The following is a 27,029-nucleotide window of genomic DNA, read 5'->3' as shown; positions in this document are numbered from 1 at the left end:
TTTTCGATATTTTTAATAGGCATATAAAAGCATATTCATTTCTAAATACCTTTTTTAACTATGTTATTTATTAATCATTCAACGAAAATTGCAACGACTTCTTAGATAAGTGTTTGAATATCTGTTATACATGTAGCAAATAATTTAGTTAATGGAAGAAAAAACTTCCATTTCTTCATTTGCTGCAAGGCGAAACAAAAGCTTTAATTTTAGTTTTTCAATCTAAAGATGCTTAGATTACCTTTTCTGGTTATGAAAAGTCAAAATTCAAAAACAATGTTCGAATGCGACTGCAAAAGATTTTTAGGGAAAAAAATGTAAATAAAAGAATACTAAATTACGCAATTTTAAAAACATTTCTCAAACGAAGGACGAGAAAAATAACTCTACTTTTCACTTCGATAAAACAGTTGAAAAGTTATTTTTGGGACAAAGCAATTAACTCTTGTGTATTTTTCGTTTATTTTGTTTTCTAGACAGCATAAAAATAGCTTTACTTTGTTGTGAATATTCTAATCACCAATCATCAATCATTCTGGTAGAAGTATTTTCTTCGTTTATTATTCATGTTCTTCGACATAAAAGAATGATCGGTATAAAATTTACGGGATAAATGGTCCGTGGAATTTCTCCATCATGAATATTCAAAGAAAAATTCTATTTAAGAAAAGATTATTAAGATGTTCATTGGGGCGAAAAATATCTCAAGAAAAGCCAAAGAAAAAACATACCAGTTTTGACTATTGCAATAATTCATGTTCAGAGAAAGCAGCCTCAAACCAGGATTGATTCGAACTGCGTAATACATTCCCCTGAAAACAAGTAATAAAAATTATATTGAGAGTAATGAGTATATGGAGGTTATTTATTAAACGACTTTATATTTTCCGATAACTTTGTAATAAAGTAATGCCTCTTGTAGTATCAAGTAACTATACCAGCAGTTTAATAAAAAGAGTCTTTAAGGTAAATGACTGCGTTGTAAAGTCGGAGGGTATTTTTTTGCAAAAATTTGAATTTTTTAAAAATATTTTTCATGTTTAAACAGTTTTTTTTTTAAGTTTTTTTTTTAAATTTTGTTTCTAAGTCTATTTTTCGAGAAGCTACATTGGTTTTTATATTTATATACATTTTAATGCAATTTTCCATCTTCAAACGCTATTATCTCAGATTCTAATCTTTGTTAGCATTACGAAAAACCTTATAAAAATTAAAATATAATGCATATTTTTTGTTCAAATTTGATGTAATAATTTATCAATATGCTCTGCAGTTCCTGAACTAAAGAGTAAGCAATCCGTTCATTTAGAAATATTTTATAATAGTTTTAAAATACGAAACAAAATTAAAATTTTTTGTTATTTATCAGTCAAACCCCAATATTTAAAAAAATGGATAGAAACACAACTTCTTTTTTAGTTCGGGAGCTAGGAAATACATTTCTTAAGCTGTCAGTTGATAAGCCTCTAAATTAAAGGATTTTTATTTTATACCTCTTTACAGTCAAAAAAGCAGTCCTTTTTCTTCATATTTTTAAAAAAACCTTTGTCATTTAACAGACACATTTAGGCTTCAGGGGTGTTTTTTCAATTTTTTTCTATGCAAAAATTTAGCTATATTAGAGCGTTTTTCAAAGAATTCATTCCGAACTCAGTCATACACCTTAAAAAGCATGCTTGTATTAACATACTGCAAAGTATAACTTTTTTTTTATTTCAGTTACTTTCTAATTGATTTTTGCAAATATTATGCTCTCTTATAGTAATTTTTTTTTCTAAATTCACTATCAAGTAGCATCATTAGTATGGGATCAAAATTTAGTTAAATAAAATATGTTAATTAAAAATGGAATAAGTTAATAATAACTGATATTAAGTCCCGAAAAAATGAGTATAACCGTATTATCATCGAGATAAGCAAAGTGTACAACTTATCAAATCTTTAGCATGTCTATAAAATACAATTCTGTATCAGAGAGTGAGGGAAACAAAAACGATTGTAATATTTACCCTTTATAAATATGAAACAAGTCAATTTAAATAAATGTTTGTAGTAAAAAAAAAAAAAAAAAAAGATGAAGTGAATCCTGTCATCTTATGGTTATAATTGACTTTACAAATTTTAACTGGCAGCTTTCAAAATTTAAGGGGATGAGAAAAGCCGAATATTTTGTGTTTGTATTCATTTTATTCATAAAATTAAATTCTTAAATTCCAAAAGGTTTATTTGAAGACATGTAATATTTTACATATAACACATTCCATTTCATGTCAAATTTTTCACACTGGTAATATAAATAAGTGATTCCCCGACATGCACCAATAACTGTCTTGCTTGTTTTACGAAACAATTAACAATTATTTATAAGAAAAAAAAATAATTTCGTATCGGTTCTTTTAAATGAACCACGAATATTCCAAGTCCAACATAGAGAAAAAAAGAAACGCTGTCCTAAATAAGACTGCCTCTTTCTACTCTGTGAATATTTTATTCGAAATCATTTATTCATCCCTTGAAGAGGACGGTGTCAAAGCTTCCGAGATCAAACGCGCCGAAGCTTGCAGTTTTAATCTGCCTTCCCATCACTTGAAAGACTCATATATCATTCCTTGTATTTACTATTAAATAGACTCCATTGTCAATCCGCGGGACACCCTGTCACTTTAAGGGGCGGGGACCCGCTACGCTCGAATGAAACGTTGTCAGGAGTAGGCGTCTTTATTATTTGGAGCAATCAATTTATAATTGATTCGTTAGAAGATGATATTTTAAGGAGGAAAGGAGAGGCAAGATTAATAATGCTAAATAAGAAAATAATCAAAAATTGTGACATACAGTGTATTTGGAGACGAGTACTTGTGGGAAAATAAATAATTTTTTAATGTAGAATATGCAGGTACTAAAAATAATTAAGTAATTAACAAGTTATAATGAGAATACCTTTCACGATTCACAATAATAAAAAAAAAACTATTATATTAAAGAGTGCAGTCCCTTGAAACACTTTACACGTTAAAACATTTGCGTGAACTCTCCTAGGCACTTTGTGGTCATCAAAACATTAACCGGTGTCTTGATAATTAGTAGAATTTGAATCACTTATTTCCTTAATTTATTGATTCATTCAAACTACCCAAATTATTGATACACCATCATACTAATAAAGTTTGAATTAAACAGATAAAATATCGTTATGCCCAAATATAACCAAAAGGCCAATCATGGTGGTCACTTTTTTATTGATTAAATGGCTGATAACAATCCTAAAGAATAGAAAAGCAATACAAAGCAGTAAATTTCAATACTATTTGGTTATCTGCAGATTCACCAGCTGTACTCATGCTGCACATTATAATTCTGTGGATAAAGTTGCCCCATATAGCCTGCATGAAATCGATATCTAGTTACATGCTGCCCTTTCAGTAAAAACTATTCATTTTGATGTCTTTAATTAAGATACACTGTATTTTTACAGATAAATCCTCAGATCAGGGTTTTTAATGTTTCAATACTTGCTAGTACAAATAGCTCGTTTATTGAAGTTGCAAAATTCCTCTAATGATTGTTATTATATTTTTTCCCTAATATGTGCCCATCTTTTTTATCATTTAAATTCCAATGACTCACTTCAAATAAAAATAAAATACTTTTATTCATTTTTATCTACAGTCCGTTTTGCGAAATAGCAATGCAATTTGAAAGAACACTTTGAGCTATTTCTCATTACTACACAAAATAATGAGAAAATATCTCATTGTCCTAAATGAGAGAGAAACCTGCTATAGGACTTATTACCTCCCATGGCATCCGTTTGAATATGTCATTTTCTATGCGATTGATTTGTTTCTTCCGTGCATTTCAATTCATTAAAAATTTCTGTGAATGTAATTCATTTGCAAGTCCTGAAACAATAGAAATTTCCGCAATGCAATGCTTACTCTCTCAAGGTGCGCTGCGCATCTCGTGGGAGCCACCTTCCCCACGCTTCCGTCACCGCCTCGTGAAGCCACTGGATCGAAAATTTTCCCGTCACGTCTGGTTGAGGGAAACTGGAAAACAACGAAGTCAAATATCAGGCAATATTTCACAAAAACAAATGAAATGGATTTTCATTCGATCGATGTTATTCACATTAAGATAATTGTAACTCTTGATTGCAATGCAGCGTTTTTCTATCCCTGGCAGTTAGCAGTGATGGCGAAAGAAACATTGAAATGCAATATTGCAAAATGTTTACTGCGAAAGAGTCATTTCTTAAATTATCTTCATCCGACAGATGCTAGAAATACAGACACAGTTACCTTGCATTCGATTGTTGTTAACGAAAGAAAAAGCCCAAAGTGTTCTTTGAATCCATGAATTCAGATCTGTCAATTCTCATAACGACAGAGTATTTGAAATGCAAGCTGAAAATAGTGATACACTCGAAGTTAAAGTCATAAGTACGATGTCTAATATGACAGCAAAAATGCTAGACAATTCTTGGCGAGAATTGGAATATTGCCTTCACATTCTTCCAATCAACAAGGGTGCTCACAATGAAATTTATTTACGGAAGTAATTTTATTAAAAGCTTTATAAATGTCTTAAGAATGTATCCAAACAATCATACGGCAAGTTTTAATAGTTTTTTTTTTTTGTAACCAAGGAATGATTTTGTGACCATCCTGTGCTATTACAATACATTGAAAACGAAATATGAATGCAAAAACTGTAATAATTTAATATTAAATAGTTTAATATAATTTAAAATTTTTATTGCGAATTTCGTGATACATTATAATAGCAAATGGATATATGGAACAAAGTAAGCAAAACACAATATATTAAATACTAAAAAAAGAGAAGAACGTCTTTCTTTCACGTCAATAGAACGAGAATCGATTACTGCCAATGTCGCATTTTATACTCCAATGTAAAAAATATTTTTATTAAAATGCCATAGCTTCTTTGAACACTCTACCATAAACATGACCTGTGTGCCGTTAAGTTTAGAAATGAATGAAATTTTTTCTTTCAGTTCTTTGTATTTTTCAGTTAATGCGTTCATACGTAAACTTCGATAAACTTTTCCCTATTATTTTATTATAATGAATTTCGTGCCTGTAATACTATATTTTTAAAATTTTCTCGAGTAGACAATTCTAGCGACAACCAGCCATAAACAGGCCCATTGATGGGTTCGGATTTATAATTCTAGGAATGAAATCATACTAGCCGCGTTTCGCGACCAGCTTGTTCGTCTAGATTATTGACTTTTTAAAAGATTTAAATGGGATGGTTAAGTCATAATGATTATTCATTTGGAGACAGCTAAGTCTATTTTAGACCTTGTTAAACTTTCTGTTTGACTCTTATTTCTTTCTTTTTACATCTCATTTTCTCTGATTTAAAAAAATACCAACTCTTTTTAAAGCATATCTAATAACATTTTGAAGCTTCATTAATAAGTGAAACATTGAATCAAGCACAACTGTAAAAACTTTCAATGAATCTGTCTGAAAATTTTTTTATAATGGTTTGTTTACATTTATGTTTGTGTATGTGTGTATGCGCGTGCGTGTAAGTGTGAAAATTTCAGTGAATTTGACTCGCTTCATTTATGAGCTATCCTTTTTCAAAGAGATACGAAATTATAAAGATGGTGTTTTTGGACTCAGAGAAGTCTAAGCCCTGATGATTCATCTAAAGCTTGAGATCGCAATTTTTTTTATGATTATTGTTCAATCGAGGTTGTCGGAATCTTCTTTGTACATGGAAATAAAAATCAAGAATCAGTAATGGAGATATTAAATTTCTTTTCAATCAAGACATCTGAGAGATTTCATCATCTGAAATGAATTTTTGAAACAAATTTAATTGTATCAGATTTTTTTTGAAATATACATATATATATAGTTGCCAGGGAAACTCAGAAGATAATTTAGCGATTAAAAATTGGAATATCTATGCTTTGCCTCACATCGCATTGATTAAGGAATCAAAAATCTCCAAACAGTAATTTCCAAGATAATTTAATTAATCAAAATGATATTGATTATATTGATATGGTAATCAAATAATGATATTGATAATCAAAAGATATTTATTATAATTAGTTAGTTATATTAATAAGTTCTTCTAATAACTAAGTAATAAAAGAAATCTCTGGGAAAATAATCAGATGGAATTTTTTTATTAGAATGGGGGAAAAAGTGGTTAATACTTTCCTTCTAGACCAGTTCAGAGCAGCTAATTGTAAAAATTCTCATCTTATAAGTCATGTTTTCAAATTTTAAAAACTAGTTAAAATAATTTTTTTGTTGTATAAAAAAAAGGAAGAAATTAATTGAGATTAAATTTTGATTTAAACCACATTTGATTCAATGAAGACTAACTTTAAAAATTATTTACTGTATTTGTCCTATAATATCAAAATGGTTTAAGTTTTATCATAAAATGAATGATATGATATACTCTTTCACTAATGAAAGCATAAACTAAGTTTTCATGTTAAAATATCAGGAGAGTAGGAAAAAGCTGCTTGCAGTATTTTCTTTATATTATTCTAAGAATATGTACAACGCTATGAAAAAGATTTAAACTGGCAATTAATGTGAAGAATATAATAAAGTATGATAATAAATAAGAAAAGAAAATATGCAATCACTAAATTATATATGTGATAAATTGTTTTAACTATTAACTTTAGTATTAGTATTCTGAATCGGATTCCTTCACATTTCGGAAGATGTAATCGTCGATTTACGTTGTGAAAACGTAATATTGTCTTTTTTTTTTTTTTTTTTTTCATTTATTTACAAGCTCATGTACATAGCGTTACTTGGCGAGGAATTATTTTTAAATTCATTGTCACAAAATGTCCATTAAAATCTTTTTTATGATTGAATATTTAAGAGAAAATTTGAATATAATATATACCATAGTAATTATACATAATAGTAACTGTACACTAGCTATACCTGCTAGTAGTAATTATACATCATTATTTACAGCGATCAGACATCCAACGAGCTCTTCGAAGCTAAGTGGTTGTATATGAGAAAGCTAAAAAAGTATATTTTATTAATATTCGACCCAATACAAAATCATTTTGTTGTCTGCAGATTTATTTTTAATCGTAATTTGAAAATCTGTAGCAAGAATTTTTAAATCCCGAAAAATTACAGGAGTCCCAAACGATTTTTAAAAACTACAAGAATCTAATTTTTTATAAATATTTAACATTTTTTTAAGGTTAAAGCATAATCTAATTTAAATTTATGAAAGAGAACTGAAATGTGTATTTAAAGAATAGACAGGTAGGCAATCATTTGGGCCGGTCAATTTAAATCTTCATCATTTATTTGGGAGTGACAGAAAACTTACAATAATTGTCTAGCTTTAGAGACAATAAAAGAAAATATGTCTTTTTTTTTCTTCTTTTTTTTTTCAAATATCTCTTTCTCCCATTTTACCATTTTAAATTCAGATTATTAAGAAACAAATCTTGACGTTGCTATGTTATTTTGTTGTTCCAATGAAGCACAACGCAAATATAACTTTCAATAAAAATTCGATTTTTTTTTTTATCATCATTCACTTAAACCTTCTTTTTCTTCAAAATATTTAAGGAAAAAAATGTGATGAAAACCTAGCTATATAGTAATTTGGGTTTCTTTGTGGAATACATATTTGTAGTTTGGTTTTATTAATACAAATTTTATTTAAGTAATTTATGTAATTTTTCTTTATATAATATTTTTATTTTCCATTTTATTCACATAACATCACATGACTTCTTGTTTAAAATACAATTCTAATAACTTTTTGTTTTATTTTCATATGATTCGCAGAATCTTGTGTCATTCACTTTGTTGGGACTTCTCTGAGAGACCTGGTTCAGCAGTGGCAGAAATGCACTGCTCACCTCTTGTAATTTATTTTACCTCTAATATTAATAAAAGCGAATGTGTATCAAAAAGCTTTATAAAATTTTATGCAATATGTGCAAACAACACTTTCCTTTGTTTCAATGATGTTTAAACCGATTTCATTGCTTGGACAGATATTATCCGTTACTTTTTTTCCGATGGTGAAAGGCCGAAGAAAATGGAAATCTTGTTTTTCTTACTTTTTGTCAATGTCATATTTGATGAAATACCGATAGCATACTGTTCAAAAAGTTTATCGCATGTGAGATGAATACTGCCTTCTACCTTTCTAAACTTTAATAATTGTTAAATAATAAGAACTTTTAAAGAGAATAATTATTCGTTTATTTATATTAACTTGATATAAACATCGCTTAATATCTGATTCTCTTAACAGCGACATTGGATTCTTATGCATATTGATTCGAAACCTTTAGCAATGTCTTCTTTTCCGAGCTTATTGTTTGACTCTCTTAACAGTAACATTGGGTTGTTATGAATGCTGGTTAGAAGCTTTCAATAATATCTTCGTTTTTAGGCTTAAAAGAGAAGGTTTTGAATTGCCTCACAGTTCACTCAATGCATGAAAAGCAATTACTTATAATTCATTTTTATTTTATTATTTTTTACGACAATGGTGAAGATCTACCGATCTGAAAGACATCAAATCTATTCACCAAGAGCATGAAAAAAGCTCAAAAACTGAATCATTAAAATAGTTGTAGGAATGTTTTTTATTTTTAATTTTCATTTGGCACATTGATGTATATCAAATTAGAAAAAAGTGACGCGGAGTAATAAAATAATTCATCACGAAAAAACAGCATAAAAGTTATTCTAAATCAAATGGAATCAGAAACATTTACCGAAAGTAAATGCAGAATTGGAAATAGGATTATTTTTACTTTTTTTTAATTGAGAGGTAGATGCTAATTTGACGAAACAAATTACAGGGTTTCCATCACCACTCGCACACGAGCTTCTTTTAAGGGTGAATGTGCCTTATTCTGGCCATTTCCTTTTCCTATTCGAAGTTCTAAGAAAATATTGTAATCACCAAAAACTTTGAACCCGAGATATCGACGAATTTCCACATTTTAGACCTATCTGAGTTCGATAAGCCCTTTTTTAGAAAATGTCTGTTTGTTCATCTGTGACATTAACTCAAAAACGCATTGAATTAGAAAAATGAAATGTGGTATAGGGTGTTTACACTGAATTTGAATAAAATTCGTTTAGAAGTCTACCTGCCCGGGTCTTCGATTATAAGTTAACACGAAAACTGAAAAACGAAGAGAGCAAGATGGATAAAATTCGGCACAACATATTTAACATCTAAAGTATAAATCAAAAATTGACCGTCTGTCGATCTGTACTTTCAGAAGCATGTAAACGTGTCACCTCAAAAGCCCAATGACTTAAACATGACAAATTTGGTATGTAATTTTGTGACCGAAATTGTTGTTCTGTGTCAGATTTTTGTATTGGTTAGAGAAGAAATGCTTCTAAAACCAAAATTAGATATTCGCATTTATCAACTGCATGCCAGGGATTGATCGACAAAGAAACTTACCAAGAATCACAGGATAAATTCAGTAAAAATGCTATTGTAGGCAATATGTAAGACAATAACATGCAAGACATTCTCTAATATAACACCTTTATTAAAGCGTATGCCAGAAAGTTTTGGGCTGACCATTCCCGTAATTTGTTTGTTACTTCACTTTGTCCAAAAAAAAAAAGAATGCAAAATTGTCTCACCTGTTAATGCGAGCACTTTCGTGATTTCCAAGGGCTGGATAAACAGGAATTCCGGGTAGATGCTTAGCAAGGATTTTGGATACGAGGTGCAACACTCGCACCTGTTCTGCTTTGGTAGTGTTCCACACATCGTGGGGAGGAATGTCACCGGTCCACAGCACGTAATCAATCTATGGGGAAAGGCACGAGCATTATGTATGTCATGCAGGCATAACCAGAGTTGAGGTATGGTGGTTAGACCTCGGTTTCGGGGCCTGAGGACTCCAGGTTAGAAACTCATAAGATGGAAATAGTATATGTGCCCTAATGACGATAAAACTAGTGTCATGTTTTAAATATTATCCCTTTAGCGTAGTGCAATGTTCGAAGAGAGGTATGCCACCTACGATGCTGCCCTCATCGTTTTATCATGAATAAAAAATATGAAAGTTACTCTTAAGTAGTTCCAGTTCTGCTTCAAAACGGAATGTAAGTATAAATAAACTGACTTGAGGTCTGTTTGATTTTATGTCGACAAAATATGATTATAAAAACAATGAAAAAAAACTCATTATAAAGCCTAAAATAGGTTCCTTTTTCAAAAAAATATACCATTAAAAAATGTTTTTTAAAGTATTTAAAAAGAAAGTATTCTTTTAGATAATAAAGTCTCAATTTTTAAAGATTTAAAAATAGTTCAAAAGCACTTTTTAGTTCATTTGATGATAATTTCTGTAAAATATGCCACACAAATTTAGTGGCATAATTTTGAGCTTAAATTAATTATACAGTTTTCTTTTGTTCTACTCAAAGAAACTAAGCATAATAAATGTCTTAAGCATAATTAGCATAAAATATCTCCATGCAAATTGAAAAGAAAATGATCTGCTATCTGCTGTCTATCAAAAATTATGAAAATTTTAATTATCTTTTTGATGAGCCAAATTTTTCCCTTTCTTCAGTTGAACTAACATTAAAACATTCCGTTAGTAGTTTTTCCGCATGCACGCTACATATTTCCATGAATGTTATTAAACAGCAGCTTTGAATTTTTATTAGATGAATTAATATTTGAAGCATGAAAAGGTTTGAATCATCTATACTGTTATATTATGTATGGAATTCGATAGATGGCAGTCGATATATATTTACTGCATAAATATTTGAAATACAAGATGCTATAATAAACATAATTGTAATAAATAACCTATAAATATGCATATTTGTAATAAATTCACTTTTTTTTTTTTTTACTGTTATGAATTTAATTCTTTTTGCAGTCATGTCATATCAAGCTGAAAAATTACTTTAACTTCTGAGCTGCATGGATATTTTTTCTTGATATACTTAATATTTATTAATGGGGTTTTTTTTCATTATTAATGTTGTCTTATTAATGTTTTTTGTTTTGTTTTATTTACCATCCATCTACCACTTCATGTGAAAATAGTATATCTAGAAGAACTGCGGGGTTAACTATATTTACGAGGAAAAACTTCTTTGAATGATTAAAACATTTTAACTCGTAATTTTGTTTGGAATTTATCCTATCTAAGGTCCACAATTTTATGAGGGAGGGGGGGGGAATAAATGGAGGGTGTTTCGGAAATATCCTTCCCGTTAGTTTTTGTCTAAGAATGAAAGGAATGTGAAAATAGATGAAAAGGAATCCACCTTTGCCAACCAGCTCGTTGGGAGGCGCGGATTGCCAGCTATTCTGATTTCTTACCGAGGTTCAATCTAAAGACTTTAAAAGTGTGCAAATTTTTGCCTAATTGTAAAGAAAAGAAATAAGGATGTTGTTTAAATGGCAATTCTACTCATTATTTAACAATCGAACATTGCAAGACTCAAACTTATGTAGAAAAATACCAATGGATTTCGAAGCCAGCGATTATGCTTAGGATTTCATTCTTGGTTAAAAGAGTTGCTGAAACACGCAAGATCCATTAAAAACTAAATTTGTCTCTTTTTATTTTCTTAGTCAGTTTTTTAAAATTGTTACTAAAAGCACTTAAACAAAAATTCATCACCGTGTTCTTCAAAATGATCGTAAATCTCGTATTTCTTTATTAAAGAAAAAATAATTATTAACCAAGTTTCGATCTTTTGCCATTCTCCAAGAATGCGCATTTGTGCGAGTTTTGTCTCAGCAAGTGCTTCGATTTAAAATTTATGTTGTTTAAAGGAAAACACTGCTTATTATTTAGCAATAGGAATTCTAAATATAAATATCAACAAAAATAACTCTCCTGTATTGTATGATTTAGTTTTGAAAATAAATGATAAAAATTTAAAACTATAAATAATGTTAATAAATATGTAAACATGTTTTATAAATATGCATATATGTTAATAAATACGTAAAAATATAAATGTTAAAAAATAATAATGGAATGATGCTATTTGAATTTAATATTATAGTTTATATTTGATTACAGTGTTTATGCATTTATTGTATCAAGAAAACACAATTTATTCATTTTATATATATAAAAAAAATCATAATATATATTTATGCGCATAATGATTAAGATTAAAATATATTGTTTGAAATTAAATTAAAAAATTAACGATGTATGAAAAGAAAGATGAAATTTCTAACTGTTTATATAGTTAAGTATCTAGTTTTCTTTAAAATTTTAAACAGTAAACAAAAAATTATTAATTTTTTATTAGTCCTTTTTAAGTTTCGATTCATATATTCTTAACGCTGTAATTTTTAAATAAAGATTTTGAATTACTTTAAAGGAGACTAATCAAGGAATCGTTAAAGATTTGGCATTAATTTTTTTCCATCGTCCAAAAAAATAAAAAGAAATCCAAACAAAAATCTGATTTTATGTCAATACATAAAGTTACTGCCTTTAATGAGAAAATGAAACTCCTGACAAAAACATTTATGTTGTTGCCATGATAATATGAAATTCAAGAAAATAATTCGTACGATTTAACTCGTTGTTGCGCCAAAGCATTTGTGCTAAAATATGTAGTTTTCTGTAAAATAAAATTAATTGAATTATGAGCAAGAATGAAACGAGAATTCGTATTGCTGATTTTTATGTATAAAATGCCTATTTATCAATATTTTTTTTTAATTTTAATCCATTTCAAAAGGATGCCATCTCACTCACTTTGTGCCTGGATGTTATATGGCGCAGCATGTGTTCCAGAGTCCTGAGGGGTGTGTCGCAGTTCCTGTAGTCTCCCCACTTCCCTGCGGCCTGAGCAGGTGTAGGTGCTGGACCGTCAGCAATCCGGCAGCACATGAGCTCTTTACAGTCAGCGTTGGCACCTTCCATGTAGTAGGGGTCCAGGTGAGTGTCCGAAAGGTGAAGGACCTTTAGCGTGGGGGCTCCTTGCTGAAACAGTTGTTTAACTGAATATTTAACTGAAATTCAAATCTCTACAATCTACATTGTAGTTTTTAAACGTGTTTTAAATTCATTTGTTTTTATATTAATGAACTTAATTAGTATCTAAAACATTATAATTTTTAATATTACTTAAATATATTTAATGACTTAAACTATGAATATTTTTATAATAAAATATTTTGTCAGAAAAAATATTGAACGGAAATAAAATTGATATCACAGAGAAGTTAATTTTTATTAATAGAAAAATCTGTGATGTAGTTTCCACATAATAATTTACATAGTTAAGCTTATTTGTAAATGACCGCAAATAAATAAAAGCCCGCAAACATTCAGAAATAGGCATATTCACTCAAATAATAGTTACACAGTCACAAAACTAATATAAATCCATTAAAACAATCTTGTCAGCAGCTGCAGTAAATTTCGTAGATCCATTTAAAAGAAATAAATACGCAATAAGTTCAACTTATTTTTTGACTTCTGTATAACGTTTTGTGGAAATCGTACAGAAAAAGAGGAAACATTCAGTTGCATTCTACGCATTGTTTGTTGGTTTGTTCCTTTTCATAATTCTGCAAACCAGATTTCCTCTAGCTACAAACAATCAACCAACAAAGTCATGTTAATTAGTGTGAATGCTTTGACTATCTTTAAATAAAAATAAACATTAGCTTTTTAAACTCGTTATAATTTTATTTCTAGTTTTTCTAATGCCGAAGTTTTACATCATTCCATTTGTGTGTGTGTGTGTGTGTGAGGTAATAGTTTGTTTGGTATTGCCTTTTTACAGTAAATTCCTCGACATACATTCTTACTTTTGTTGTAATATTTTTTAAAACATAAAATGAATAAAAAAATTCTTCAAGAAAAACATACGGCTGAGATCAAACAAGTTAAATTCAAAGGATATATGATAGATAGTAAGAGATAGAATTTATCTATTTAACTTAATTTATATAATTAATTTTAATAAAAAGAACTATAATATCTATTAATTTGAGGTAAAATGACATGAAATGTATCAATAATCAAGGAGAAAGAATGCCCATCTAGCACAACCTGCTTCACAATGTTGTGCGATATTATATTACGTCATACAATACTGTACAATAGTATGCAGTATTTATTTTTGTATATACAAATTTTAATTTTATATATACAAATTGAATTTAAACTTGCATGCTTAGGAACTGAATTTTCTTACCAAAGGTTCCAACACTTTTTGAACAGGTGGTTTCGGGAAAGCCATCAAAGGAACTGTCCAATTATGGAGAGGTGATGAAATACGAGCACATTCGTTACCCATCAAAACACCGCACACTTCTTGTGGGCCTAACGTTGTCCTTTTGAAAATGTACATCATTTCATCCTAAATAAAATAAATGAATTGGTTCTTTTTAAAGTTTCATCTGTTATTTAAAAAAAAAAAACTTTATCCGATGTGTGTAAGTATGCATCATTTCATTCTCAAAAAATATTTTGAACGATTTTTTTTTTTTTTTTTTAATTTTTAACATTTGATGGCAGCGTGATATTTTTTACTCTTGACTAAATATTTGAAATATGAAAAATATATATTAAAAAATGATTGTCGAAAATATTTTTGTACTTGAGTACTTTGCAAATGAATACATTGAATGAAAAAATAAATTTGAAATATATTATATAATTGTTTTTAAAATAATTTTCTGACAAATCGATGACAATCCTACAACGTGTATTGCTAATTCAGTGGTATATTTTATTTCACCGTTTGTCAATCCTGTATTTAGCATAACACATCACTTTATCAGATATTGAATTAGACAACTTATCAAAATTAAATTATATTATAATTAAAATTGCATTTTATTTTTTTCTTGCTGTTATTCCCAAAATTCAAATTTACTGAATTTTTGCAATAAAAAAATAACGCTGAAATGAATCGAATGTTATTTATTGATGTTTTGGAAAAAAATTAATGAACTTATTATCAGTTATTTTATTTTTTCAAAAGTTTGTGAATAAATTTTTATCTATATCGTTTCTTTCTACAATAATTTTCTTTCCTAAAATAAACAAATATCCGATATAACTTTACTTATTTATTTCTGTAATTAATTTTTGAACTCGGGAATGTAATCATAAATCAATTGAAACAAATGTATTGTTAAAGAGTTTTATCTATACCAATAATAAAGATGAATGTGCGTCTGTTAGTTCTCAAAGGTCAGGCCGTTTGATTTTCAGCTACTAAATTTGGTTCATATATATACTTTGGAGGTCAAGAATGTGCGAATTGGAGCTATTCTTTTTTTTAGATAATTAATTAAAAATTAAACTGAATTTTGAAGTTTTTTCCTCGATAATTTTCAAATATGTAACAGCACAAAAATAAATTTTATACTGTTTCAAAATTTTAAAAAATGTATATTTATTGATATTATTTTAATAACAGCACGAATTTTTCCTAAATTTTGCCCACTTTTTTTTTTTTTTTTTTTTGCCTAATTTTCGACACTAAATTACATTGCTGCCTTGAAGCTCAAATTGTTTCTTTGGTTCAATCTCGTGATTTTCTTCCATTGTTGAAAGCTAAGAAGAACGATTTTGTTGAATATCCGTGTGGTACCGTGAGACGGATGAAAAGAAAAAAAACTAAAAGTACAATACCGTGAAATTGTGAAAATAAATGACCGGACATTTATAGTGTTATGATATCATTGATTGATCTCCATTAGAAAGGTCCATGCACACATTGAGAGGAGCATATGTAAGATAATTAAAATAACACGGTTTTAATATCTGAATTTGCCAGAATCATAAACCTAAAGTTATGTTTATACGATTTTAATAAAATTAAATTCAACCGATATTCCTGGCTATCCAGATGGCTACCAAAGGAGATTAAATCTCCTTCATCTGTAAGAAAGTCTCGCAACTTTACACTAGTAAGTAGATTTAAAAATATATGGAAATTAAACGATGCTGCTAACTATAATTGCATCAGGTCTTTGAAAAAAATAAGTATTTGCACTTGAAACTGGTATATAAAACGTTTTTTGCTGCAATTATTTCAGAAATTGCAAGCTGATTGCTCATAATTGTGAAGGTCTATGAACACAGGTCTATGAACAGGCATATAAAAGAAATTAAAATAGCATTTTTTTTTTAAATTTTTTTAAATATCTGACAATTTAAGGGAATCATGAACATGAAGTTATATCTAATGGTTTAACTGAAATTAAATATAGCAACTATCGTTGGAGAATCAGGTGATCAGTATAGCCCAATAGAATTCCTTCATCGATAAGATCATTCATTTAATAATGTCACGCTAACAAGGAAAAATTAAAAATCAACTATGCATCCTACAATATTTGAAGTCTTTAAATAAACAAGCATTTACACTTTCAGCTAACATATAAAGTACTTTTTTAAAGTAATTATTTTAGAAGTTGCAAAATAAAGTAAAGTCAAGCAAAGCTACCAAAGTTTGACATATATTTTTATTATTTCATAAAATGCTTTAAAAATATTTAATTAAAAAAAATAACCGAAAAATCACAGCTACTTAGAAATGGAATCCAGAATGATATGCGGAAATTTCGTATCTTAAATACTTAGTAATGTAAAAGCATTTTGCTGAAGAAATCCTTAAGATACAGTTTCATAAAATATTTGGCAACTATTAATCCCGGCGAACCAGCTGGTTGTCAAAAGCGGCTAGTTCTTAGAAAAATCATTCCTTCTCTTTGGAGGCGGTTCATCTTTGGCGAGATGCTTAAAAATTGAAAATTATGATGGTAAAAATGGAAATCACAAAATTTCTATCATGTTAAGTCAGTAGTAAAGAGGACTGGTTGATGCTCCTGAATGATACGTACTAATTTTCAACTGCACCAGCGAAAATGTTATATGAGAGTTATTTAAACCTCCTTCGAGGTTGCCCATCGAAAGTAAATGACATAATAATGTTGTTGTTTTTTTCAGAAATAGGTGAGCCTTACGTCACTGTTTTTGAAATCCACTCTTTATGTTTGGTAGGGGAAAAAAAGTTTTATTTCAGATGTTATGCACATTTTGAAGTTCATGTGAATACAGCATCATATGCATTAATGGACAAGAGAATGCTAAATGCTTGAATGGACAAAAGAATACTAAATGCTGAATAGACAAAAGAAGGCTAAAATTGAGTACATATTCATAATTATTTGCCTATAATCATTGTAAATATATATGCAATTTTTAATATTTAGACACAGCTAGCCATATCTCTCAGGAGGTAGCCTTCTTTCAAGACATTTTTATTCCCTGTGCACTCATTTTCATAATATCTACTCTTATTAGCAGAGTCATTGTGTCAGTCAAACATTTCAAAGCTGATCTTTCATTATATAGGAATTCCTATATAATCTTAATGCCCAGACAAAATAATCTTCTAATCTCTTTTTGTTCCTGGGGTGCTTTAGGCTGATAAATATCAATCACATTTTATCTCGTTGTGTTAGGAAATTTCGTTTATGGTGGCAAAATCTTTGTTGCAATAGAGAGTAATTGGATTCTATCAAAATCAATTTACTAGTCAACAATTAGGCACAATATATAGCTTCCGTAGAACCTTTGAACATTTGTCTGGACGATACAGTTTCTTAGAGATTTTGGACAATTGATTAGGCTATATAGCTTCCTTTAAGCGTTTGGACAATTGACTGGCCAATACAGCTTTCGCAAAGCTTTTGGGAAATTGACAGGACGATATAGTTTTCGTAGAGCTACCATGGATGAGACAGTAACTTACACTCCTTCTCCCCCTTTATTCTCAACATGCATGTCCTTCTTATAAGATTACTGATTAGTAATGCGATCATAATCGAATAAAGTTGCATGATTTCCTTTTAAAGGCGTAGCTTGTAACGGGGTAGCATGAGTTTTCATGAAAAATGGTAAGGCATTTTAGAACTTCATTATTCTGTCATTTCATTTAACGGATGTTTCTAAAAAGGTAAACACCTATTATGCATTTGTTTACCCTGGGATCATTGTCCGCAATGAGAAGTTAAGGACACCATTGAGATCATATTAAAGATAAGAAAATGATTTGATGCTGAATTTTTTTTAAAAAAAAACTTATAGTGCATGTGCGTATTCTAGAAATCAGGTGATCACTTGACCTGTATAGAGTTCTAAGATTCTAGCAGTGTAAAAGCTGCTCGAGTTTTATTTGGCAGCGAAAACGAGTGTAGATAAGGAAAACATTTCAACACGTGTTTAAACTAACCTGAAAGAGATTGATGATTCCTGCGCAAACTCGATCGCTGTCCAACTTGAGTGTAGAGCAGATGGTGTAGGCAATGTGGGCGATCTCTTCCTGAGGTTTGTCTGTCTCCACAAAGTGCTGCAGGAGCGCTATGCCGAACTTGCACACGAAGCACATGGTGGGGGATGTCTTGCCCACCTTCAGTTCCGCAACAACCTATGTGCACAAAACTTTTTAAGAACGCAACATTTAAAGTATATTCCTACTTGTCAACATAGTTTTGTTATATTTAAATAGATCAATGTCATTTTCAGAACTGCTTCAACATTAAAGAATGTATCATTTTTAAGTTAATGGTTCATCAATTTCTAAAAACACTTGAAGAAAAGTGGAGTCTGTGACAAGTTCAGTTTGATATTTAATTTTGCTGTATCATTTCATATTCCATATAAGTCAATACTCTCCTTTCAAAATTATTCGCGTCCCTTGCTTCTCTCGATCTAGAAACCATCATGAGTGGCTTCAATAAAGAGCTATTTCAATCACAGTTTTATAAATAAATTAAATAACATTATTATTTAATATTAATTAAATAATATTATTAAAAATTTACCACGGCCAGCCTTTTATGCTAATTTGTTTTTGAAACCAGAAATGCAGTAAGTATTGAACAAGTGATGGTTTAAAGATGATACTTTGATGGATGATGCTACTAATTTCTTTACTTTTTTTTTTAATTTTCCTCCTAAAAAAATTCGAATTATAATAAAACAAATTTTAAAAAAAATTATTTTAATTTATTTATTCATTGTTTACTAAAAGGTGAAGTTTTATCTTTGCAGTAACCCTACATTGAGGTTTGATGTATATTTGTACCACTTACCTTCATAAGCTTTGCTATATTAATCATGAATATCTAATAATTAATAAACAAAATAATTTACTTATATTGCTTCAGATTTGAAGCAGGGAAAATTAAATGAAGAAATTTTATCTAAATATTAAATAAGTTTTGTCAGTTCCTAAATTTTGAAAAAAAAAATGTCATTTTCTTATAATCTCATTTATATAGATTCGTGTCGTACTATTGAGAAAAAAAGGTGCTGTGCTTGGTTTGTAGATATTTTTTATTCGGTTTTATATAGTTAGATTTTTTTCCGAAGTCTTGTCCCTTTTTTTATGAAGATGTGTCTCTTAAGTCTCTAACTTCGCGACATTTTTCCCTTTTCGTATAAAATTGAAATGCTTGTGAATAAGTCGCCTGATTCTGGAAGAAAATGAATAGCTTTTTATATTCAGTATTGCAGTAATTCTCTAGCCAGGTTGAACGAAAATAAAATAGAGTGTGATATCTTTAAAACTCAAAGCAAAAGTATTTCAACAAGACGCGTCTACATAATCACAGGACAGTGATTTAAATTTTTCTATACATTTTATCGAATATTCATTAGGAAACTTATTTAAAATCTCTTATTATATATTTACTTATAAAAATATTTCTAAACCAACAAATAAGAATGTTAATGATAACTTATGCGATTAATTATTTATTCCAAAGCTTTTATAAAAGTTTGCTATCCATGAAAGATGAATTATTTCATTTTTTCTAGGTCACAAGATTGCATACAAAAAAGGGCACAATGGTCAACACGCTTTTAGTATAATTTTCTTTATATTTCCATTTCTCGCACAGTAATAAGTAAAAGACCGTAACGAAAAAAAAAGTAACAATTAAATAAAAATACTATCTCTTTCTAATTTTTCAATTCAAATTTCTAATCGTTCCATGCCATGCAACCACATCAGCTCTTCGACAAAAGATAGTTCGTGCAATTCACTCTGATAAAAGTCTGTTGATCTCGTCGCTGCAGAAAACATTCCAAAGGAAAATATTTAGAGTGTGACCAGAAACGGTTTTCCTAACCATCATTTTCACGATCCTGTGGCTTGGGGGAAAGTTCGCGATTCGTCTTCCAGTCCTGTTTAGGTGACCCTTCACAGAAGATTCTGTGATTGTTCCTTTACGGTCGTGTAATTACAGGGAAAGTTTTGGCAACATGACCTGACTAGATTCGCTGTTTATTATTTAACAGATGGAAATAACTTAAAAATAAGCTTCTGAATAAAATAAAAGTTCAAGAGTTCTTTGATTATGGAGAATAATTAACTCGTGCGTTTTTTGTGTGTTTCTTCATTTTTATAACATTTGTTTTTAATATTTCTTTTGCTTTTTAGAATATAAAGATAATTAATATATTTGAATATTGACTGCTGCACATGCAAGACTTGATAAAATTGTGTAAAATAGATTATGGCACATGAATTAATCTTTAGACTCTGTTGCCAATAAAAATGAATATGGGTGTGTGTTTATTAGCTCTCAACAGACCAAACCGTTTGATTATCAGCTACCAAAATTTGGCACATATATAACATATAGAATAGGAATGTGCATATCGAAGCAATATTTTTGAAATTTTAGCAAATCACAAATCACTCTGAATTATGGAGTTTTCCGGCAAGAAATTCTGAAAGTGCCATTGTACAAAAATAACTTTTACACCGTTCAAAAATTTTAAAAATTGTCTTTTCAATAATATTGATTTAATATTCAAGTAAATGTTACTTTTTTTGCCTAACTCTGCACGATATATTACATTGTTGCTGTAAAGTTCATATCGCTTTGATTATTTCATCAAATACTTAATCCCACAACGTTCTTCCATTAATTCCATCTAAATAATAAGGATTCCCTTTATTATCGGTGAACTTTACAAGAATTGAAGTTATTGCACCATTAAAGTTACATGAATCTGATATTTATGTTTTTAATAGCGTTATGACGTCGTGGGTCTGGTCTCCACTAGATAGGCTCGCATACTGAATGAACAAAATGTATGTGAGACAACTAAAATAGCACAGCTTTATTGTCTGATAATTTGATGGGTTCATGAGCCTGAAGTTATATCTACACGTTTAAAATGAAATTAAATATAATCAGTAATATCCAGCCAGTCAGCTGTTCGTTAAATTTCAAATAATCCTTTCAGTTGAGTATCTCTTAGTTCCTAACAATTGCATCCTCCAACTCATGCACGAATATTCTGTTGGTTAATGGCAAAGATTATGAAAATCTCTTCAATGTTGACTGTTATTTTGAAGTGAATAATTAGAGCGACGTTTCTAGAAGAAATTTTTGTGACGATATTTTATCGTTTTTTATGTGACAATAAACAATTACATTCAGTAGGGTCAAGAGCTTATAACAGATTATAGGCGGTGTCACTGAAGACATAAGGTATTGGAACTCTTCAGTTCCGGACATTTCCGTACAGGTCATAAATGTCCAATAAATCCTTCATAGCTCATTGGAAAAATGAACAAGGGAATGATTAATTTAGGTTTGCTAAAAACATATTAGCTGTTGGAAAGAATTGGTGAGAAAATGTATTGGTGTTTTAATACATTTATTAACAGAAGGAAGGTTTATTTTAACAGAAGGAAAAAGCTTCTGTCTGTTTGTCTATGTATGTGTTTTCACTATACTAAATAGACCGCTTGATTTATACCTCCCATACTTGGCAAGTATATATTTTAAAGAGTAGAAATGTGCTTTTCGGAGCGATTTTATGTATGTATATATATATATATATATATATATATATATATATATATATATATATATATATATATATATATATATATATATATATATATATATATATATATATATATATATATATATATATATATATATATATATATATATATATATATATATATATATATATATATATATATATTATTTTCAATTCAACAAATTTTTCTGAAGGAAAATAATGATACCATATAACTAAATCGTTTGTATCGCAATCATGTTGCTTAGAAAGGCAGTAATGTAAATTCAAAAAATCATATAATCTTAGTTTCGAAAACTTTTTGTGGTTTGCGAATGATAACAATAAGAAAAATGTTTTTAAAATAATAATATTGAAAAAGGAAAGTGTTCTTAGATTTATAAGGTTTAAAAAGGATTTTTAAAGTTATTTTAAAACGGAAGAAAAATATTGTCTAATGATATTTCAACTGCTGAATCCCTTTTCATTGTCTACTGAAAATGCCGAACTTCATTTCGAATCGTACTTGATTATCATACATCCCATCTAGGGATTTCAATATCGGACCAAAATTTCAGTAACCGTATTCGGTATTTTTTAGGTCTTAATACCGGGACACCGGTTTTAATACCGGTATTAGAAATTTTAGAAAAAACACACAGGTGTTTCTGTATTTTATTTGCCAGTTTTAGTAGTGTAAATCTCACAAAAAAATAATTTGTAACCTATACATTATAACAGCACATAAAGAATCACAAAAAAGTAAAGGAACATCTTATTTATTTAAATCACAAAAAAGTGTAAATATCATTATTCAGTCTGTAGTACTATAACACATTTTTGAAATGTTATCTTAAAAAACATAATGCATCAATTGTACTGCCATTAAGTCAGAAAAGTAATTTTTGTAAAAATTATCAGCTGTCGAAAACGCTCTTTCGGCGTCTACGCTAGCTGGTGGTACTGTTAGCAATGCGTGATATACTTTTTCCAAGTATTTACCTCTAAATCCCTCATCTTCAAGTAAATCCATTTCTCGTCGGATGGTTTTGGATATAGCTGATTTCTGTATTGTATTTTGATTTGTTGAATTTTTTTTATCGCTAATTTCTAATTTTTGTTCAAGAGACAATTCCTTTTCACTATCGACATTAGTGTCATCATAATCTCGATAACTGTACCGAATTCTTCTGAATGTGGCTAGGTTTGTGGGTAAAAAAATTTTACTATAAACTTGATCAGATTTGAATTGGTTAGTATCTTTTCTTCTTTTTCATTTTCATTTTTAAAATCATTACAGTTGTGTAAATACCATAAGACATTTTCAATTTCTGTTTGCCTTTCTTCTGTGCGCTTTTTCAATGTAATATATAATTATTCAGATAGTGATGTGTCTTGTTCTTTCAGTGACTGCAACATGAAATTTATTGTTGCATTAGCTGTTAATAAATTAGAATCTCTCCGACATAATACCTCAATAATCAGTTTTATTGGGATTAGAGCTGATACAGTTCTGAATATTAAATCGAATTCACTATCTGAAAAATTAATTTATAGGTTTAATTGCTTTTTGGATTGGATTTCTCAATTTCAAAAATCGTTCCATCATTAGGAGTAAACTGTTCCAACGTGTTTTAGAATCTAATATTAACATATATTCTGTTTTATTTTCAGTTAGTACATATTTTAGTAATATGTTATTTTTTATAGAGGAACGTTTAAATATCTTAACAATTTTTCGAACTTTATAAATTATAGGAAGCAATTCTTGATAGGTTAATATTTCATCCTCATTAGCAATATCTTCTTCACCAATTACATTGTCATTATCTTCATTGTCAATATCACTCTTACTCTCTTCAAAGTCGGAATCCGAAGTTTCTATATCCGCAGTATTTGGATTCTTCTGTTCTTTATTTATTTTATTTTATTTATTTTTTTTTTTTTTTTTTTTTTTTGGTTTAATACATCTATTACTCCTAATTGAATTACTCCATGAGCATAGCACAATTGCTGATTTCAACTTTCCAACTTTTTCTATAACTGTTGCTCCATTAGTCGTTATGGATACAATATCTTCTTTCAGGAATAATCTATATTTCGCTAGTTTAGACTTAAGCAATTAATTAAGCCATTCATTAGCTAATTAATTTCGCCTGTTAGGGAGATATAAAAATAAAAACGTATACTATTTTGCTATGTTGGCGATCCCTGAACATATAGTGGAGACAATTTTAAAAATTTCTTGTAAATACTGAAAAAGCGGTATTTAAACTTGTGAATACCGGTATTACAAAATCGTACAAATGGCTCAAAATACCGGTATCCCGGTATTGCAATCCCGAATCCCATTGTTTCTGAGAGATTATAATTCTTTGCTTTTCTTTAGACATTTCATGATACTATGCAAAAATAAAAAAATAGCAATATATAGTTATCAAATTATTATTTGGTATGAATGACACTTGCAAAAGTTATTTAACAACCTTTATCAGTAATTAAATTTTGCAAGTTGTAGCATATGATCTATTCTGCGCTTGGTTCCAATTACTAAAGTAAAGTTGTTGACATCCATCCATCCAATCAGTCCATCAGTTCAATGATCATTTACTTTTGACTAGAAAAGGCTACTTCATCACACATATAGCAAAAATTCTTAGGACAATTTATACAAAACTCCAGGTATTTCGAAACAAAGAAATAAAGCCTGTACGAATTGGCTGCTCTTTTGTTCAATTTACGATTTTGTTGTTGAGCAGTGTCATTGATAAAGTATGATACATCTGTTTGTTTAGTCGAGAAATTAAACGATATATTATCATGTGTAAATAAATTATAAAGGAAAATATATCTAATTATAAATTATAAATAGATATATTTTCATTTAAATATCAGTGGGGTATATGAAAATTATTGGACAATAATTGTCTTCAAAATATTTGAGTATTAGGCAGTGCACATATTTTTATTTTTTAATTGGTTTATTTCGGAATGGTTTTTTTCGGAAATTTATATATTTGTATGTTAATAATATACAAATTGAGATCTCATATAAATTCTTTGCAAAAGTGAAATAAATCCATCACTTCTAATCTCAAAACGTTAATTATTACAGTTCCCTATATTCGTTACTTATATTTCTCACTGATTTGATTAGAGGTATTGATGCATTTGTGCCGATATTTTAAAAACATAAAATGATGGTTTTTATTTTCATTTATTCATTCATTCGGCAAATGAATTCATTTATAAATAAAAATCTACGTTTGACTCTAGAAAAATGTTTCTATTGGGTATAAAAGGATTTTTTTTTTTTTGTCTCGACTGATTTAGTCAAAAGAAATACATATATAACGGAGATAAATATCAATATGGGAGTTTAAATGGTCATAATCTGATAAAATTTCTTCCAAAATGAGGTAAGTGGATACAAAAGGATCACCCACATCATCATCCAAGCATATATCCACCAGATTTCATGTTGAGACGTGTCATCTTTAAACTCAGGTGAGATGTTTTTCCATCTATCATATTTTTATTTATTCTGAATTTACACTAAAATAAAGATGTGCGCTTTCTCTTGTTAGAATTTTAATGAAGTTGGAAAATAAATTTAAAAAATGCTTTATAAGCAGCAAAACATTGAAATGCAGCGTCACTATCCATAATTTTTGCAGAATAAAGAATCATTCTGTACGCTTGCGTTTAGGCCTTGGAATAAATATATATCTTTGCATATACGAACCTTATCATGAATAAGATGTTTCAAAAAACAAATTTCTTAAATATCGTGACATTCAAGTCTTATTCATCTTTCTGGTAACTAGCGAGTCATATTTTTAAAATCTATTCTTTCTTTTTTACTTTTTCGGGCACAATATGAAAAGAGACAGTGACAATCATCATAAAATTCGATCTCTAATCAATCCACGTTTCCAACTTCCTAGAAATCGAAAAAAAGGGTTTAAAATACTTTTATTGATTTTTTGGAAATTTTCATTAGAATTTTAATTAATTAAAAATTGAACTGAATTTCGTAGTTTCTCCGGGATAAATTATAAAAATATTACAGCACAAAAATAAATTTTATACCGCATCAAAAGTTTTAAAATTTACTTTTTAATAATACCAATTTAACGATGTTGCAAATATTGGCTGAATTTTGTCAATCTTTTAAAAATAATTTTTTACCTGATTTACAATATATTACATTGTTGTCATGAAACTCAAACCGTTTTCATTGTTTCCACAAACACTTAATAGTGTGATTTTTCCCCCATTGTTGAAAGCTAAAAAGGGAAAAATCTGTTTAACAGCTGCTATAACAAGACGAATAAAAAAAAAAGTGAAGTTGCAATACCTTGAAATTTAAAAGGTAGATAAATCTGATGTTTATGCTTTCAGTTTCGTTATGAGTTCCGGGTTGCTTTTGGCCTAGACATGTTTATGGACGATAATGCGCGTCCACACAGAGCCGAGATCGTTGATGATTATCTTGAGGAAGAGGATATTCGACGTCTGGACTCGCCCTCGAGGTCTTCGAATCTCAATCCTATTGAACATGTTTGGGATGGTCTCGGAAGAGGCATTGCACAGCATAACCCCCTTCCTAATACTCTCCAAGAGTTAAAAGCCGCACTTTTGGAAGAATGGGCTTTGTTGCCCCAAACATTTATCGACACCCTCATAAAAAGTATGAAAGCTCGTTGTGAAGCCTGTATAGCAGTGCACGATGGTCACACTGCATATTAGATAGGCTTTTTCAGAAATAAATGCTTTATCTCTGATTCATAATATAACACTTTTTGATATACCCTGTTTTTTAATTTCCAATTAAAATCTTTTCCATGTTGTTACGTATCTATGTTCTTTCTTCCATTGTAGTGTACCTCTGTGCTAAATTTCGTGGCAACACAGTGAATAGTTTTTCATTTTTCGTAGATTTTATGTTTGTGACCTTAATTTTGGACATGGGTGTATATATATATTCTACGTGTTTTAAATATATTTATAAAGCATGAATAAAAAATAAAATGCTGTTGTTGGAAACTAAGGAAGAAGGATTCTATTTAATATCTGTGTAATTTGAAGGGAGAATAAAAAAAGAAGTTAGAATAACACAAAAATTAGAAGATATACG

The 27,029-nt window shown here is 29.1% G+C and overlaps 1 protein-coding gene across 2 annotated transcripts in view; it reads right to left on the bottom strand.

Moving 5' to 3' along the window:
* Positions 1 to 27,029, bottom strand: part of LOC129965879 (sphingomyelin phosphodiesterase-like) — a 55,760-nt gene that overhangs the window by 15,778 nt on the left and 12,953 nt on the right. For both annotated transcript variants that reach the window (XM_056080132.1, XM_056080131.1), the window contains exons 3-8: positions 18,294 to 18,488; positions 14,238 to 14,402; positions 12,788 to 13,015; positions 9,675 to 9,844; positions 3,939 to 4,049; positions 732 to 812 (exon numbers count right to left, since the gene is read on the bottom strand). In XM_056080132.1, coding sequence (XP_055936107.1) covers positions 732 to 812; positions 3,939 to 4,049; positions 9,675 to 9,844; positions 12,788 to 13,015; positions 14,238 to 14,402; positions 18,294 to 18,488 — 950 coding nt within the window. The remainder of the gene's footprint in view (positions 1 to 731; positions 813 to 3,938; positions 4,050 to 9,674; positions 9,845 to 12,787; positions 13,016 to 14,237; positions 14,403 to 18,293; positions 18,489 to 27,029) is intronic.

Source organism: Argiope bruennichi, chromosome 4 (genome assembly GCF_947563725.1).
Source record: "Argiope bruennichi chromosome 4, qqArgBrue1.1, whole genome shotgun sequence".
NCBI classification, from domain to species: domain Eukaryota; kingdom Metazoa; phylum Arthropoda; class Arachnida; order Araneae; family Araneidae; genus Argiope; species Argiope bruennichi.
This window is presented reverse-complemented; position numbering and strand designations above follow the sequence as displayed.